Below are 19,362 nucleotides of genomic sequence, written 5' to 3'. Positions count from 1 at the left end.
GTCAGGGAGGGAAGAGAGCTGCAGCGCTGGTGACACTGACAGAAAATGAAAGAAAATCAAAACTTTATTTTTTTTTTTTAAAGACTTGCCTGGCAGTGGTCCACGGTCCTGATCCGGCGGGGTGGAGTGAACCAGGCTCCCCTGTGTCGCACCCAGAGCTGCTAGCTTGGACAAGAGGGCCCTCGACCCTGTAATGCAGCTGCCTCAACAACCAGCGGAGGATGGTCCCCTCAGGACCTTACAAACCCCCCTGGGAGGCTCAGGACACACTGCTCCTTTTTTTTTTTTTTTTTTAAATCTAAGTAAAAATGTTTTACCAACCAAAAACTCTCTAAAACTCACAGAACTCACTACTCTAACTCCACTAAGCAATCAGCACAGACTGTAGGCCTTGCACCTCCATCTGCTGGAGACAGAGAAATACTGCCGGATTGTAGGTGGCACCTTCCTATATAAGGCGGAGTTTTGTTTTGAAACCTTCTCTGTCTCCATCTGCTAGGGGGGGGTAAAACCCAGGAGACTGGACTGATCCGGGTACGTACAGGGAATCAGTTTTGAATATTTCGCTCAGTTCAACTATGTTAATGAAACCTCCAGAGGTAAATGGGGCATTAGGAATATCCTCAAAAGTCCTTGAGTTTGATGGAACAGCACAAGGAAGTGAAAAGTTGATAAAAAAAATGGTCAGACCAGGGTACCGGAGTCACTGTAAATGATTTGGAACAAGTGTCTAACATAGCATTATTAACAAAAACAAGATCTAAGATATTGCCCAACTTATGGGTTGGGGACGAAATGATCTGTTCCATCCTAAAGAGGATAGAACACCACGAAAGATGGCACCTTGAGGGGAGATGGATTTGTCAAACTGTAAATTGAAATTGCCTCAGATGACCATATTATTCAAGTTGGCTTTAGAAGTTACTAGCTGCTCAAAGAATGGAGATAGGTTGGTAGACAGCAGTGTGGGTGGGCAATAAACTAGACAAACAACCAATCTGCAAAAATAACCAGGCATTCATAAGGTGCCTTCTTGAAAAATATCACGATATACGATTAGGAGCCCCCTTCCTCCACGACCCTTTTTCCTTGGTTGGAAAATAGCCTATAAAGCTAGAAATTTGGTTTAATAGAACTGCATCAGATGGCAGTAGCCAGGATTCAGTGATGCAGAAGAAATTGGGGTTGTTGTCTCTGATCAAGTCAGAGACTAAATGGATTTTCTTTCTAACTGCCTGAGCATTAATCAAATATATCTTTAGTAGGTGTGATTGAGGAGTAGAAAAAGTGGGTAAGTTAAATAGAGGGATAGCGATCCGACAAGATGGCAGATTACCTTGATGACGCTGTACTCTGCTGAGGTCCCCGTATCTTCCCTAATGTAAAACAGAAGTCAGGAAACTTGAAAACGGTTGATGTTTGTCCGTGGAGGACAGAGTCCAGCATGCTGGGCTCTGTGCTACTCGGCGCGCACGAAGGAACAGACTTCTCCCCCCCAACATGTGCCATCAGCAGGGTGATGGGGATAATGCCAGATGTCATCTCGGCTGGTGGAAAACATGCTGGGAAGCAATTGCAGTGTCTCAGATGCAAAGCCAGCTGGAAATGGCTTGGATGTTCCAGAGAGAGTCTCTCTCAAACACAGTCCCCACAGACAGGCTCTCGACCGGCTTTGGCCGCCAGCTCTTATCCCCCTACGCGCATGCAGTCATACCCAGAGAGGCACAGTCAATGCTCCGAGCCGGGCTCCGATGGATGTGTTACCCACGTGTGAGGGCTGTGATCCTGCTTGTCCTAACAGAAGGAAAATATTTTATTGGATCTAGACTCTGGTGTAATTCAATTCTACAGATTTTTTCAATGAAGAGCTTCTCCTATGAAATTGTAAGACATTTATTTATTTATTTATTTATTTATTTATTTAAAAATTCTTCTATACCGTCGTTGAGTTAGATAACCATCACAAGGGTTTACAAAAAGGCACATTAACGAAAAATATGAGTGGTATAGATTACAAATTAACCATGTGCAGCTCAGCCATAGAGACTTTCTGGCCTGCACAGGGTGCCTCATTCACAGCTAATTTGAAATCAACCCAAAGTGTAAAATATTTTTTAGGACTGGAGGGAATGGAGGGAAAGCTATATCTGCTATATCTGCCCAGTAGAAGGAAGGATAATTATGGCCTAGCACTTGGACTATTTGAAGCATGCAAGACCTATATAGAGCATTTCAAGTTTACCTCTTCTGCTAGCTTCTCAACACCCTGATGCTGATTATTTACAGAATCTTCTGTATCATCCCAAGGAACAGTAAACTGTGGAAACTGCAAAATGAGACTCTCTGGGAATAGTACTATTAAAAAAAATAAATACAAATAAAAGGAGGAACATAAGAATGGACATCGTATCAACAGCTAACAATGAGGCTTGGGGGATATATTTTCCCAAACAAGGTCCATAGTAAGAGATGCATACCTTTTATTCCATAGAATATAATTTAAAACAAATGAGGAAAGACACTGGAAAGAACAAAAGACATGCAGAAACAAGCCCTAGGTAAGCTATTATTATTTAGAGATTTTTATAAACCGCGGCACGTACAGCACATCACCTCGGTTTACAGCAAACAATAATTCAGCAACAGGCTTTACAGTGTGATATTAAACGGAGCAATACATGCAGAATGCTTAACAATCAACTTAGCAACTAGAACCATTTTTAAAAAAAATAAAATAGATATCATTGACTTATAAGTAGCACGATATACCAAGAATTTAATCTACATATAGGCAAAAATACCGTGGAGAGCTTTTCTAGGGAATAGGAGCCGGACAAAAAGCTATTTGGAAGCATGCTCTCTTGTACTGAGGCTTAATTCTCACAGGACAGTGCTAGAGGGAAACAGCATATGTGAAATGGAAGCTGGATCAGGCTGTGATGAAATCACTGGACCCTCGATGGTCCTTTAGTTACTGCATATGTGCAGATAAAGAGGCTTGCAAAAGTATTCAACCTCCTAAAAAGTCAGCAGATGTGTGAATCAAAAATAACACACAGATTGAAACATACTGTCTGGAACAAACCAGTATGTGCTTAAAGTAAATTTTCAGTCACAATTCATTATTTCACTGCATTTTTTGTAAAATAGTAATTAAAAACTGAAAATTGCTGCTTGCATAAGTATTCAACCCCTTCAGACTAGGGCTGGGAGAACCACCTTTTGCAGTAATAACATCTTTAAGTGGGTAAGCTTCTACCAGTTTTACATACTGATTGGGAGTGATTTTTGCCCATTCTGCCTGGGAGATTTGCTCCAGATTGTTCAAATTGGTTGGAAGACGCTTATGGACTGCAATTTTCAAATAGTTTCACAGATTCTCGATTGGACTGAGATTTGGACTTTGACTTGGCCATTGTAGAACATTCACTTTTTTGTCGTTCAACCACTCCTGTGTTGCTTTGCCCTTGTGCTTGGGATCACTGTTCTGCTGAAAGATGAACTTTCACCCAAGTTTTACTTTTTTAGCAAACTGAAGCAGGTTGTCTTGCAGTATCTCCCTGTATATTGCTGCATCCATCCATCCTTCAATTTTAACAAGATGCCAGTCCCTGCTGAGAAAAAAGCATCCCCAAACATGATGCTGCCACCCCATACTTAACTTTTGGGATGGTACTTGCTAAGACATGGCAGTATTAGGTTTGCACCACATAAAGCATTTCTAATTTTGGCCAAAAGCTCAATTTTTGTCTCATATCAGCACAAAACCTTATCCCACATTTTAGCTTTCTGGATGTGCTTGGATGTGGTTTTCCTTCAGTAATGGCTTCTTTCTAGCCACCCTCCCATGCAGGCCAGATGTATGCAGAGCTCTTGATATGGTTGACTGGTGCACATCCACTCCAGTCTCAGCCACGGAACTCTGTAGCTCCTTTAAAGTGATTGTTGGCCTCTGTGGTTTCCCTCACAAGTCTCCTCCTTGCTCTGACAATTTCGAGGAACAGACTAGTCTAAGCAGTGTCTAGAAGGTATGATGCAGCTTCCATTTCCTCAGAATTGATCCAACAGTGATCACTGGGATATCCAAGCATTTGGATATTAATTTGTAGCCTTTTCCTATCTTGTGCATGTCTATAAATTTATCTTTAATTTCTTTAGAATGTTCTTTGGTCTTCATTTTCATAGCTTTCCTTCAGAGTCATAGGTCTGACCAATGGTACTAGAAAAGCTGACCTTTAATGATTCATAGGCAGAGGCCAATTGTAAGCCAATTGTTACGGCAATATCTTTCATCTGTGTAAATCTGGGAGTTTCCACAGCACAGGGGTTGAATACTTATGCAAGCAGTACTTTTCAAGTTTTACATTTTATTTAACAAAAAATGCACAGAAATAATGAATTGTGACTTTGAAAATGTATGTTAAGAGCATACAGTCTTGCAACAAACATACTGTCTGTGGATTACAAATACACTGTGGGTCATCTGTAATTCACACAAAAATGCTGACTTTTTTTGGGGGGGGGGGGGGGCGGGGAGGGGTCAAATACTATTTGCAAGCCATTGTATATTTAGACAACTATATAGACTAGATAAATTATTTTTTTTATATCCCCTGCCCTCCAACTTTAGAAAGTGGTACACACCGACAGCAGCAGGTAGCATTCAGTGTCATCCTTTAACAGCAAAATTTAATGGTTGGCTTAGCAACACACTTTTTTCAGATTCTGGAAATAACCACGTTCCTTGCCTGTCAGAGGACTGTTGCTACAAATCACACTACACGGAACAGAGCTAAGAGAATAAAACAGAGAAACACACCTTCCTCCCTCTTCCTGGACAGCTTTGAATCAATACTCCTGGCACTGTAGTGCTGGTAGAGACACCTTGCAAGTAAGATGGAAGCCCAAGAGGAGGAAATAATTGCTTGATATAAGGAAACGCCCTGCAAACTATTATATTTTTCTTTAAAAATGTCTTGGGGGAAAAAAAATTGTTACCTCTTGGCCCAAGATGAATCCCTTGCTCCACAGCAAACTGGCATCTCCTGGACGTAGTCCTGATGGAAGACAACAGAAAAAGCAAAAATAGCAATTTGATGCAAACAGGTTAAGAACATAAGAACATAAGAAAATGCCATACTGGGTCAGACCAAGGGTCCATCAAGCCCAGCATCCTGTTTCCAACAGTGGCCAATCCAGGCCATAAGAACCTGGCAAGTACCCAAAAACTAAGTCTATTCCATGTAACCATTGCTAATGGCAGTGGCTATTCTCTAAGTGAACTTAATAGCAGGTAATGGACTTCTCCTCCAAGAACTTATCCAATCCTTTTTTAAACACAGCTATATTAACTGCACTAACCACATCCTCCGGCAACAAATTCCAGAGTCTAATTGTGCGTTGAGTAAGAAAGAACTTTCTCCGATTAGTTTTAAATGTGCCCCATGCTAACTTCATGGAGTGCCCCCTAGTCTTTCTATTATCCGAAAGAGTAAATAACCAATTCACATCTACCCGTTCTAGACCTCTCATGATTTTAAACACCTCTATCATATCCCCCCTCAGTCGTCTCTTCTCCAAGCTGAAAAGTCCTAACCTCTTTAGTCTTTCCTCATAGGAGAGTTGTTCCATTCCCCTTATCATTTTGGTAGCCCTTCTCTGTACCTTCTCCATCGCAATTATATCTTTTTTGAGATGCGGCGACCAGAATTGTACACAGTATTCAAGGTGCGGTCTCACCATGGAGCGATACAGAGGCATTATGACATTTTCCGTTTTATTCACCATTCCCTTTCTAATAATTCCCAACATTCTGTTTGCTTTTTTGACTGCCGCAGCACACTGTACCGACGATTTCAATGTGTTATCCACTATGACACCTAGATCTCTTTCTTGGGTTATAGCACCTAATATGGAACCCAACATTGTGTAATTATAGCATGGGTTATTTTTCCCTATATGCATCACCTTGCACTTATCCACATTAAATTTCATCTGCCATTTGGATGCCCAATTTTCCAGTCTCACAAGGTCTTCCTGCAATTTATCACAATCTGCTTGTGATTTAACTACTCTGAACAATTTTGTGTCATCTGCAAATTTGATTATCTCACTCGTCGTATTTCTTTCCAGATCATTTATAAATTTATTGAAAAGTAAGGGTCCCAATACAGATCCCTGAGGCACTCCACTGTCCACTCCCTTCCACTGAGAAAATTGCCCATTTAATCCTACTGTCTGTTTCCTGTCTTTTAGCCAGTTTGCAATCCACGAAAGGACATCGCCACCTATCCCATGACTTTTACTTTTCCTAGAAGCCTCTCATGAGGAACTTTGTCAAACGCCTTCTGAAAATCCAAGTATACTATATCTACCGGTTCACCTTTATCCACATGTTTATTAACTCCTTCAAAAAAGTGAAGCAGATTTGTGAAGCAAGACTTGCCCTGGGTAAAGCCATGCTGACTTTGTTCCATTAAACCATGTCTTTCTATATGTTCTGTGATTTTGATGTTTAGAACACTTTCCACTATTTTTCCTGGCACTGAAGTCAGGCTAACCGGTCTGTAGTTTCCCGGATCGCCCCTGGAGCCCTTTTTAAATATTGGGGTTACATTTGCTATCCTCCAGTCTTCAGGTACAATGGATGATTTTAATGATAAGTTACAAATTTTTACTAATAGGTCTGAAATTTCATTTTTTAGTTCCTTCAGAACTCTGGGGTGTATACCATCCGGTCCAGGTGATTTACTACTCTTCAGTTTGTCAATCAGGCCTACCACATCTTCTAGGTTCACTGTGATTTGATTCAGTCCATCTGAATCATTACCCATGAAAACCTTCTCCATTACGGGTACCTCCCCAACATCCTCTTCAGTAAACACCGAAGCAAAGAAATCATTTAATCTTTCCGCGATGGCCTTATCTTCTCTAAGTGCCCCTTTAACCCCTCGATCATCTAACGGTCCAACTGACTCCCTCACAGGCTTTCTGCTTCGGATATATTTTAAAAAGTTTTTACTGTGAGTTTTTGCCTCTACAGCCAACTTCTTTTCAAATTCTCTCTTAGCCTGTCTTATCAATGTCTTACATTTAACTTGCCAATGTTTATGCTTTACCCTATTTTCTTCTGTTGGATCCTTCTTCCAATTTTTGAATGAAGATCTTTTGGCTAAAATAGCTTCTTTCACCTCCCCTTTTAACCATGCTGGTAATTGTTTTGCCTTCTTTCCACCTTTCTTAATGTGTGGAATACATCTGGACTGTGCTTCTAGAATGGTATGTTTTTAACAATGGCCACGCCTCTTGGACATTTTTTACTTTTGTAGCTGCTCCTTTCAGTTTTTTCTAACAATTTTTCTCATTTTATCAAAGTTTCCCTTTTGAAAGTTTAGCACGAGAGCCTTGGATTTGCACACTGTTCCTTTTCCAGTCATTAAATCAAATTTGATCATATTATGATCACTATTGCCAAGCGGCCCCACCACCGTTACCTCTCTCACCAAGTCCTGTGCTCCACTGAGAATTAGATCTAAAATTGCTCCCTCTCTCGTCAGTTCCTGAACCAATTGCTCCATAAAGCTATCATTTATTCCATCCAGGAACGTTATCTCTCTAGCGTGACCCGATGATACATTTACCCAGTCTATATTGGGGTAATTGAAGTCTCCCATTATTACTGTACTACCAATTTGGTTAGCTTCCCTAATTTCTCTTAGCATTTCACTGTCCATCTCACCATCTTGACCAGGTGGACGGTAGTATACCCCTATCACTATAGTCTTCCCCGACACACAAGGGATTTCTACCCATAAAGATTCAATTTTGTATTTAGTCTCATGCAGGATGTTTATCCTGTTGGACTCTATGCCATCCCGGACATAAAGTGCCACACCTCCTCCCGAGTGCTCCTCTCTGTCATTGCGATATAATTTGTACCCTGGTATAGCACTGTCCCATTGGTTATCCTCTTTCCACCATGTTTCTGAGATGCCAATTAAGTCTATGTCATCATTTACTGCTATACATTCTAATTCTGCCATCTTACTTCTTAGACTTCTGGCATTAGCATACAAACATTTCAAAGTTTGTTTTTTGTTTGTATTTTCATTCTGTTTCACATATTTCATTCTGCTTCACATATTTTAGATCGCATCAAGCACTTTTTTCACCCAGGTTAATTTCTGAATCACAAATATCAGATTGTTAACTCAATTTGAAAATGGGAACATTCCAAAAAGGTAAAAAAAAAGTACCAAGCTCTAGCCGTTCCCTTGTATCATTATGATAGAAATCTCGGCACATCTGTGCTCCAGGATAAAGAATTTCTATTAAACAGAAAAAAGCAAGTTTGCTTACCGTAAACGGTGTTTCCGTAGATAGCAGGATGAATTAGTCATGCTGTCATGGGAACTGTCCATCAGGGCCCAGGAGGCGGAGCTTTGTAGTAGATACAGAGCTTTGCTCTGTGCGGCTGTGCGTGCCTTCCCGCGCAGAAAAACAGTCTCTCCTCAGTCTGTGATATAGCAGTTGGTGAAAACTTGCCGACTAACCAGGGAGGTGGGTGGGTCAGCATGGCTAATTCATCCTGCTATCTACGGAAACACCGTTTACGGTAAGCAAACCTGCTTTTTCCCCGTTGATAGCAGGGCTGAATTAGCCATGCTGTCATGGGAGTCCTAAGCTCCCCATCACACAACTATAGCACTTTATGCGAGGACAGTCTTAGTCTTTCTCTGTTTTTTGGTTTTTTTTTGCGCGATTCAAAGCGTGGATAGTCAGGTGCAGATCAGGAAGATATTGTCTGTAAAAACCCCTTCCCGAGGTTGGTGTCCTGAGACGCCTGCTGATCCAGGCAGTAGTGAGATGTGAATGTGTGTAATGAAGACCATGTTGCAGCTTTGCAAATGTCTATTGGTGGAACTTGAGCAAGATAAGCCAATAAGGCAGACATTGCTCGTACCTGGTGCGCCTTCGGGTGAGAAGGTAAGCAGAGGTTCTTCTTCTGATGATAAAACTGAATGCATTGGGCAATGCAGCTGGATATAGTCAGTTTGGCTACTGGGAGCCCCGGCGCGTTCGGATTGAAGGAGACGAACAATTGTGATGCCCGGGTCTTGGACTGTGTGCGCTGTTTGTAATATGCTAACGCCCTTTTACAGTCCAACGTGTGCAACAAATGCTCCCTATTATTCTGATGTGGTTTTGGAAAGAACGTTGGTAACTCAATAGATTGATTCAAATGGAAGTGCATGACTACTTTCAGTAGGAAGGATGGATGAGTTCGCAGTACTACTTTGTTATGAAAGAACTGGAGATATGGAGAGTAGTGTACTAACACCTGTAGTTCACTGACTCTGCGGGCTGACGTCAATGTGATTAGAAACACCACCTTCCATGTTAGGTACTTGATATGGGCTTCTTCCATTGGTTCAAATAGTGCCAGCATTAATTGCTCCAGCACCAAGTTGACATTCCACGGAATCGGAGGCTTTGCAATAGGAGGCCAGAGGTGCAGGAGGCCTTTCAGAAATCGTGAGATGAACAGATGGGCCGAGATGGGATGTCCGTTATACGGTCTATGGTAAGTGGTTACAGCACTAAGATGAACTCTGATCGACGAGGTGGCAAGACCCGTCTGATACAAGGTGTGCAGGTAATCTAACAACTTTTACGGCGAGCAATCCAAGGGAGGTATCCCCTCTGAGGAACACCAAGTCGTATAACGCTTCCATTTGAAACTGTAGTTTCTACATGTAGAGGGTTTCCTTGACTCTATAAGTATGTTTTGCGCTGAGTGTGATATACCTTGTTCCTCCCATAAGCGCCGTTCAATTTCCACGCCGTTAGGTGTAAGGAGGTGTGCATGGGATGTACCAGGGCTCCTTCGTTTTGCGTGAGAAGGTCTTCCCTGTTTGGTAGAAGTATGGGATCCGCTATTGATAGATGAAGTAGATGAGTGTACCATGGTTGACGTGGCCACTCGTGTGCGATCAAGATTAATTGTGCTGCATCTTGTATGCACTTTTGTATGGTACATGTTATGAGAGGAACTGGAGGAAAGGCATACATGAGGGGTTCCGTCCATGGTAGGAGGAATGCATCCTGCGCTATCCAAGTGTCGCTGGCCCACACCGACAAACGCGGGAGTTTCGCGTTGAATTCCGTGGCAAAGAGGTCTATGGTCGGAACTCCCCACTGCTGAAACAAAACATCTGCTATTTGTTGGTGAAGGGACCATTCGTGCGGGTGAAAAATTCGGCTGAGGCGATCGGCTTGGGTGTTTATCGCTCCCGGCAGGTACGTGGCCTGTAGACTTATGGAGTGCCGTGCCGCATGTTCCAGGATTTGCAGTGTTTCCTTGCACAGGGACCAGGAACCTGACCCTCCTTGTTTGTTGATGTAGTACATCGCGACCTGGTTGTCGGTGTAGACCATCACCCTGCGGCCTCTTAAGTGCGGAAGGAATGTCTGAAGGGCGTTTTTTTTATCGCTCTGAGTTCCAACAGGTTGATTTGTAAATTTTGTTCTTGTGGCGACCACCTGCCTTGTGTCTGTAGGTGGTCTAGATGTGGCCCCCCCATCCCTTCCTGGAAGCATACGTGGTAAGGACTGTGTTGTGTTGCGTAGTGGAGAATAACGCTCCCGTTCGTAAATGCGTCCCACGGAGCCACCACTGGATATCGCGCAACATAGCCTGTGTGAATTTCACTCGAGTCGATAGTGGCTGTATGTGTTGCTTCCATTGTCTTTTGAGTCCCCATTGCAAGCGGCGCATGTGGAGTCACATGTTGGGAACTGTGTAAATGGCTGCCGCCATGTGCCCCAGAACAGTTAAAATCTGTCTCGCAGATGGTGTCCTGACTAGGCTTGTGGGTCAGAAGAGTCGGCACATCTCTAGCCTCCGTTCTCTGGGTAGGAACGCCCTGGCTCTGATGGTGTCACGAGCCGCTCCAATGAACTGAATCGACTGTGTCAGAACGAGAGTGGATTTCTGATAATTGATGAGGATCTCCAAACCATGCAGGCACTGCACTGTCAGATGCAGATTGTTGCGAAGAGTCTGGGGTTCGGAGGCCACGATCAGCCAGTCGTCAAAATAGGGAAAAATCGTTATGCCTCGTAGACTAAGGTGGGCCACCACCACTGCCATACACTTGGTGAAGACTCTGGGGGCTGCCAAGAGTCCAAAGGGGAGAACCTGATACTGGTAATGTCGATTCTGAAATTGGAACGACAGGTATTGCCATGACGACGGGTGCATTGGAATATGCGTATAGGCATCTTTCAAGTCTATAGAGCACATCCAATCCCTGGCTTGTAGAGGGGGAAGGATTTTTTTCAGGGATACCATCTTGAATTTCTCCTTGACCAAGTGTTTGTTCAATTCTCTGAGGTCCAATATAGGTCTCACCACCCCCTGATTTCTTGGAAATTAGGAAATAAGGTGAGTAGAATTCCTGGTCACGAGTCTGTGTTGGAATTCGCCCGATCGCTCTCTGGTGGAGGAGGGATATGATTTCCTGTTGCAACTGTGGCTGCCTGCCCCGGGCTTGAGGTGGCAACAAGTGAGGGAGAGTGGGTCTGATCTTGAAGTGTAGTTGGTATCCCTGCCGTACGATCTCTAGAACCCACTGATCCGTCGTGATGGCTTCCCAGTACGGCAGGTATGACGAGATTCGGCCCGGCGGGTGTGGTGGCAGTGATGATGGCAGTGGTCCTAAAAAGAGGGCGTCGACTTTGCTGCTACCTGCGGTTGCTGCAGCGCTTGTCTCTGTGGTCTCGGCCTCCCCCGCCTAGGTAGAGGAGTTTGCACTGTTGACCTCTGTGGGGGGTTGTAGGGAGCTGGCCGGCTCTGTTGGTAAGGACGAAACGGTCTGCGAGTATATGGTTGCTTACGGGCAGGTGTGTAGAACAGTCATGGAGGAAACGCTGGGTTGTGGGTCAATCATTGGACCGCTACCGCTTGGTCCTTAAGGTTGGCCACCGTCTCCTGAAACTTGTCCCCGAAAAGATTGTCCCCCTTACAAGGGATATTTGCCAGCCGTTCATGCAGTTCTTCCCGAATGGCGCTGGACTGCAGCCAGGCCATTCTGCGAGCGACGATCGCTGATGCGTGGGCGGATGATTCGAACCCCTCATACACCGTCCGGAGGAGGTGTCGAATCCCCTCCTCCAGATTTTGAATTGGCAGGTGTACTGCCTCTGGTGCCCCTTCGAAGTCAGGTAGCGCCCCTTTTAAGGTCTGCAAACTTTCGTAGAGGTACTGCACCAGATAAAATTGGTGCTGGCTAATTCGAGCCAAGAGCATGGAGGACTGGTACGCCTTCTTACCAAAATAGTCTAAGAGGCGTTGATCCTTTCCAGGTGGTGCCAAGCCATGTAATTTTGATCTCTTGGCCCGTTGCATCGCAGAGTCGATGACTAATGACGAGTGTGGAAGTTGTGGCGAGGAATAGAACTGGGATTTCTGCATGCGGAACTTCAAATCCAATTTCCGGGAAACTGGTGTTGTCGTGTAAGGGGATTCCCACATTTTCTCTAAGACGGCGTCCAGCACCTTGTGCGACGGAAGCACTGTAGGTTCCGCCAGAACATAAAAAAAATCTTTAAAATTCCCATGGTTTCTGCCCGTGGATCCGGTACTTTCTGTACCTCTAAATTGAGAAGGGTTCCCATCTTGTCCAGAAATTTCGGGTATGAGAGATCTTCTGGCGGCGAGTACGGCTCCGGCGCGTCCTCTGGGGGATCTGAGGGGTACCCCGTGGATGACGCTGTGGATGCTGGAGACTACGGCAGTGACTCTGGGTCCCTTGCCGGAGGTGATCGCACCCTCCTCGGTGCTATGGGCGGAGCTGGGAGAGGCGGTCGCGGGGAGAAACCTTTGGGGGTGTCTGCGAAAGAAGTGCTCGGTTCTGGTTCTCCTCGGGGGGAGGAAGGATTGCTCTCCTTTGAAGACGGCGAGAGATGGAAAGTGGAGTCGATGACCTCAAAGAAACCCATTAAGGCGTTGGATAGCTGAGAAAAGGCTTCTTTCGTTTGTGGGGGCATTCTCTGCTTCATCTTACTGCTAATTTTTGTTTCTTTAGTACCACAGATCAGTCCAGACTCCTGGGTTTTGCCTCCCTGCCAGCAGATGGAGACAGAGAAAGTTTTAGTGAAAGTTTTGCTTCTTAACCACGTGTGCCATCTGCAGTTCCTCAGTATTAATCTGTACCCAAGCAATAAAAACAAGTAGCCAAAAATTTTCAAAACTAAGTCTGCATTCCATACCATAAAAGCAGAATGAGCGGATGAATCTCCCTCTCTACAGATCGGGCAGGTGCTGGACTGATCTGTGGTACTACAGGAACAAAAATTAGTAGGTAAAAACTAATTTCCCTTTCCCTGCACGTATCCAGATCAGTCCAGACTCCTGGGATGTACCAAAGGTCCCTACTCAGGGTGGGACCTGGAGAGTCCCGCGAGCAGAACACTTTAGCCAAAAGATGGGAACCCCATATCTCCCCACATCCAGACAATAGTGCCTTGCAAAAGTATGTTATAACAACACACGGGTACACCTAACAACTCTTCTTTAACCAATTATATCATAAAACACAACAAGAAGAGAAATACATTTACTGTACTTTTTACATTTAACATATATTAGCAACCTGACTAACATTTAAAATCTCTCTAACTCACACATACTTCCCCATACACACATCACATTAAAATCAAAACTGTATGTTTCTATAATTTTCACCACATATTTTATGATGTCAATCACTAACATTTAAATACATTTGTGTTAATAAATTAATTCACATTAATTATCAACGCATATTGAGTGATGATGAATCAAATGATGAAAATCCTTAGATCCAAATGACAGTCCATAGATCCTACAAAGATCTTTGTTTCGCCCCCATTTTTTTTGAAGGGCTTCCTCAGGGATGGACTTTGTCTCAAATGAAGAGAGAACGTTTCTAATTGCACGCCAATTCAATCCACTAGCACTTCTGAACTATATAATTTCATCACCGATCAAAATGATCCTTCAATTTCATAAAGCACTCCCCAAAATGCCGGGCGGCATACTCAGAAACCACACAATAAACTGCTCCGTTTAATCACATTGACCCAGTCAAAATGTGTCCATAATTCGATTGTTTTTCACCACCAATTCCATAATCAATTCTCAATCCATAATAATGTCCATATCATCCATTTTTCAGCAAACAAAAGTATACATTCGGGAAGAGTGCATTCACTATACCCTTATGTTACCTTATATCATAGATTCCGGTGTTAAATTCATAATTCGGAAATGACGTCAACCCCTCGTTTGAAAGGAACGAGGGGTTGACGTCATACAGTTTTGATTTTAATGTGATGTGTGTATGGGGAAGTATGAGTGTGAGTTAGAGAGATTTTAAATGTTAGTCAGGTTGCTAATATATGTTAAATTAAATAAATGTAAAAAGTACAGTAAATGTATTTCTCTTCTTGCTGTGTTTTATGATATAATTGCAAAAGTATGTAGCAACTTTCACAACACTGCTCTGCAAATCTCCTGTGGAGAAACTAGCTGAGCCTCCGCTCACGAGGCCACCTGAGAATGCATAGAATGAGCACACAAACCCTCAGAAACTGGACGACCCTTAGTAATGTAAGTGGATCAAATAGCCTCCTTAAGGCATCGTGCAACAGTAGTCTTAGATGCCTTCAAAGCTCTGTTCGGACTACTCCACAGAACAAAGATGATCAGACCTTCTGAAGTCATTAGTTACCTTGAGATATCTCAACTCTATCCTCACATCTAACAACAAACTGATACTTCACGCATATCCAGCATAGCTCCCTGCTTCAACGGCAGGGGAGAAGAAAAACTGATACTTCACGCATATCCAGCATAGCTCCCTGCTTCAACGGCAGGGGAGAAGAAAAACTGATACTTCACGCATATCCAGCATAGCTCTCTGCTTTAACGGCAGGGGAGAAGAAAAACTGATACTTCACGCATATCCAGCATAGCTCTCTGCTTCAACGGCAGGAGAGAAGAAAAACAACCAATAAGGGCTGAATAACATAGTCTGGGTAAAACAAATAAGCATGGGTGTAGCTTGCTTATTGCGGTGGTTACTTCCCCTACTACCCCTAACTAATCAAGCTTGATATTTCACTTGGATGCAGCTCCATCACTGCTCTCTACATTAATGGTGGGGGTGGAAGGGAAATAGAACCAAAGAGCTAAGAGAAACAGATAAGTATGAGAAAAATGTGTGAAGCTTGCTGGGCAGACTGGATGGGCCGTTTGGTCTTCTTCTGCCGTCATTTCTATGTTTCTATGTTTCTATGAGCTCCCTCGCATGAGGAGCAGAGGCATCCATCTCAGGAAAAGCTGGAAGCTCTACTGTCTAATTCACGTGAAATGCCAATACCACTTTAAATAAAAAGGAAGAAACTGTCCTCAACTATCCCCTCCCGTCCCCCACGTCCAAAATCTGAAGGAATGGTTCATGGCAGGATAAAGTCTGCAACCTGGATATTCTCCAAGTCGAACATATGGCCACCAGAAAAACAACTTTAAGAGTAGCCCTTTTCTGAGCAGTTCAAAAGAAGCCTCACAAACTTCTGAGGACAAGATTAAGATTCCAGAATGGACAAATTCTTCATCCCCCGAAGGAACCGAGCAACATCCAGATGAGCCAGTATAGTAGAATCCTCTATTTTGCCTCAAAGACAACCCAGAGCCGCCATCTGGACCTTAAGCGAGCTTAGAGACAAACTCTTGACCAAACCTTCCTGCAGAAAAGACAAAATGTCAGGCACCAAAAATTTGATAAGCCAGACCCCGTTAGAGCAGCACCAGGACTCAAAAACCTTCCATACCCTTACGTACAAAAGATTAGTAGACTTCTTCCTAGCCTGCAACAACGGAGCAATAACCATCTCGGGATAACCCTTATGTCTCAATCGCCGCCTCTCAAAAGCCATACTGCTAGACAAAAGTGAGCAGCCTGGTCTGAAAATATGGGTCCCTGACAAAGACTACCAGGTAGGTGACTGAAGCGAATTGGGCTGTCCACAGCCAAGCTGACTAGATCCGCGAACTACGGCCAACAACACCACTTCACCTTGATGCCTTTCTTTCTATCTGATGCCAAACCTTGCCCACAAGCGACCAAGGAGGAAAGACAAAGTAGAACCACCGAGGCAAAGGCACTACTAGAACATTAACACCCTTGGCCCCATGCTCCCTTCTCAGACTGAAAAATCAAAACGCCTTGGCATTCTGATGAGTCGCCATTAGATCCAAGTGAGGGAAGCCCCACCTCTTGCGCATAACCTGCATCGCTATCTCAGACAACTCCCACTCGCCTGAATCTAACACTCTGCGACTCAAGTAATCCGCTTGAATGTTTTCGACCCCGGTGATGTGCGACACCGCTATCTGCTCCAGGTGTCTTTCCGCCCAAAGAATCAACTCTTGAGCCTCCTGGGCCACTGTTCGACTCTTGGTTCCATCCTGCCAACTGATATAAGCTACTGTCATCATAGTGTCCGATCGACCTCTCACCAACAGCAGAAAAGTCTGCAAGGCTAAGCAGACTGCTCTGGACTGTAACTGATTGGTAGACTAAGCAGATTCTTTCACGGACCAGCAACACTGAGCAGACTGCTACTGACAAACTGCTCCTCAACCAGAGAGTCTGGCATCGGTAGTAAGCACCACCCAATCCAGAACTTCGAGCTCTACCCCCGAACCAGATTAGATTTTAGAAGCCACCAGGATAGACTCTCCCGTGCAACACCCTCAAACAGCAAAGGAAGATGAAACTCCTCCAAAACTGGGTTCCACTGTGCCAAGAGAGTTCTCTGTAAGGGTCTCATATGAGTGAACGCCCATAGCACCAATTCCAGGGTTGAAGCCATAGAGCCCAGAGCTTGCAAATGATCCCAGACCTTGGGCACTGGCAACCCTAACAAGCACTGAATCTGCCCCTACAGTTTCTAAACATGCTCCTTTATGAGATACATTGTGCCTTCTAGAGTGTCGAACCAAGCTCCCAGATATTCTAAGGACTGCGACAGCTACAGGTGACACTGCCAAATTCACTACTCAACTAAGCGACTCGAGAACTCTGATAACTTTCTGAATCGATTGGCGACAAAGAGCCTCCAACTTCTCCCTGATAAGCCAGTTGTCCAGATAAGGATGCTCAGAAAACCTTCCTGATGCAAAGCTGCTGCCATCACCACCATCACCTTGGTGAAGGTGCCTGGTGCCATGGCCAACCCAAAAGGAAGGGACTGAAACTGAAAATGCTGACCCAGAATCATAAACCGCAGAAACCGCTGAGAGTCTGGATGAATGAAAATGTGCAGATATGCTTGTTAGGATCTAGTGTTATGAACCCTGCCCGCGGAGCTAATCCCCGCAAGCAGGCTCCTTACCATGTTGCTGCCTTCTGTACCCGAAGTGGCTAGAGCCACGAACTCAGTTACCTTTGAGGCCCGGAGGCTGCCCATCCAGCCCTGCTCTTCACCGCGGCTGGAGCCACGGACTTCTGCTTTCCATCACGCGGCACGGAGCTGCTGCCGCCGTCCTCAGGATCCTCGGCGCAGGAGGCTGCAAGCCCCGGCCTGGATTGGCGGCTGGAGCCGCTGCCGTCATCAGGGCCTGTCTCCAGGCCCAGCCCTGCTCCTGCGTTGTGAACGTCGGTGCAGGACCACTGTCCACGGTCCTGCACAGCCAGCCCTGCTTCCTCTAGATGCGCAGCCGCGCCTCTCTTCTACGTCTAAAGGGCCCTCGGCCAGATATGCCCTGGGCCCCACCTAGTGACTGTTTCCTGTGCTGGCCCTATAAAAGGGCTGTTCCTGCTTTTCCTCGTGGCCTTGCATCGGAGTTCTTCAGCCCTGGAGGCTCCTGCCTGCCAGCGCTCCAACAGGTCTTCCTCTTCTTCGTGGAGCTCCTCGTCTCGTCACGTCTGTGTCATGCAAAGTCTTCGTTGCCTGAGGTCCCCGTCCAGGTGTCCTGGTGTCTCATCTCCTGGTGTTCCAGCCTCCTTGGTGTTCATTCTTGCTCCGTAGCCTTCTGTTCTGCCGGCCATGGATCTCCGGGTGACTGGTCACCGTCATGGGAGATGCCGGCGGTGGACTGGTGTCCTGTGCTCCTGAGCAGTCTTGTCCTGCCAGCCTTTGTGGTGCTTCAGATGACATCGGCTTCGTCAGAGTCCCACCTTGACTGGATCCTCTCCTGCGCTTGTTCCGCTCTCCGCGTGGTCTGTGACCAGCCTCCTCAGGCTGTGTAGGGCGCGCAGTGGGACAGGGTGGTCCGCGACCAGCCCTTTGGGTCCGCCCATGAAGGTGGGCTGAGTAGGGCACCCCGAGAGACAGTGCCGATGTCTTCCTACCCAGCTTCTAGTCTCGTCTGGACTTTGTCAAGTTCTTCGTTTTGTCTCTGATGCCGTTGCATCAGCCTTGGTGTCATGTCTTCGCTTCAACCCTTGTCTGTGATGCCGTCGTATCAACCTTGGTGTCATGTCTTTGTGTCAAGGCCTCCGTCTGCCCTCATCCTTAGGCTGGCCTGCTGCTCCATGCCGATCCAAGCGACAGGTCCGAAAGGGCTCGGAACGGTCGGAGGACCGTTCACCTACCAACATCATCATGTTGTTGGCGCTGGGAGCTTGCAGGCCCGGCAGAGGGTAAGACCGTGTCTCTCCCATCCTGGGACATGACGCCAACCCTCAGTTCGGTCCTGGATCCATCTGGGGTCGGGCTGAGGCCCAAGGGCACACTAAATCACCCACTATGTAACAGAATGCAAGGCCTTTCGAGGCCGTTCACAACAACTAGAGATGCCAGAAACTCTCCCTTATGAACCACCGCTAACACAGAGCTTAGGGTCTCCATATGAAAATGCGGTACCTTGAGCACTTCATTTACCTTCTTCAAATCAAGAATCGATCGGAAAGTGCCTTCCTTAGGAACCACGAAGTAAATGGAATACCTTCCCATGCTTAGCTCCTCGCAGGAAACCAGAATTACCGTCCCCAACTTTTGCAGACCTCCAGCTGGGGAGGTTAAGAGGCAGAGCCCAGCTGGGATCAGGAGGCCCCCATGTCTCTAGGAGAAGGCAGATCCTAAATACATTTCTGTCCTGAATAAAGCTATGATTGTTGCTGCTAGAAGGCAGGCAGCTAACTGATTGTAAGTTGAGAAGTATAAATGTCAAATCTGTTAAGAAAAGGCTGGAGTCTGTGTGGTTTATACCTCCAGCCTAAGAAAGTTGCTTGGTCATCTCAAAGAGTGATTCTGCATATCTGGAAAAGCGATTCATAAATATGTTTAATAAATATCTAGGCTACATTAAAA

General features: G+C 45.2%; 1 protein-coding gene across 4 annotated transcripts in view; it reads right to left on the bottom strand.

Moving 5' to 3' along the window:
- MOV10L1 (Mov10 like RISC complex RNA helicase 1) overlaps positions 1–19,362 on the bottom strand; it is a 546,310-nt gene that overhangs the window by 274,217 nt on the left and 252,731 nt on the right. For 3 of the 4 annotated variants that reach the window (XM_029617025.1, XM_029617022.1, XM_029617023.1), the window contains exons 13-14: positions 4,999–5,057; positions 2,243–2,355 (exon numbers count right to left, since the gene is read on the bottom strand). In XM_029617025.1, the coding sequence (XP_029472885.1) occupies positions 2,243–2,355; positions 4,999–5,057 (172 nt within the window). The remainder of the gene's footprint in view (positions 1–2,242; positions 2,356–4,998; positions 5,058–19,362) is intronic. The other variant, XM_029617024.1, reaches the window with a different exon arrangement.

Source organism: Rhinatrema bivittatum, chromosome 9 (genome assembly GCF_901001135.1).
Source record: "Rhinatrema bivittatum chromosome 9, aRhiBiv1.1, whole genome shotgun sequence".
Taxonomy (NCBI): Eukaryota; Metazoa; Chordata; class Amphibia; order Gymnophiona; family Rhinatrematidae; genus Rhinatrema; species Rhinatrema bivittatum.
The sequence above is the reverse complement of the archived record's forward strand: the minus strand, read 5'-3'. Positions and strand labels throughout refer to the sequence as shown.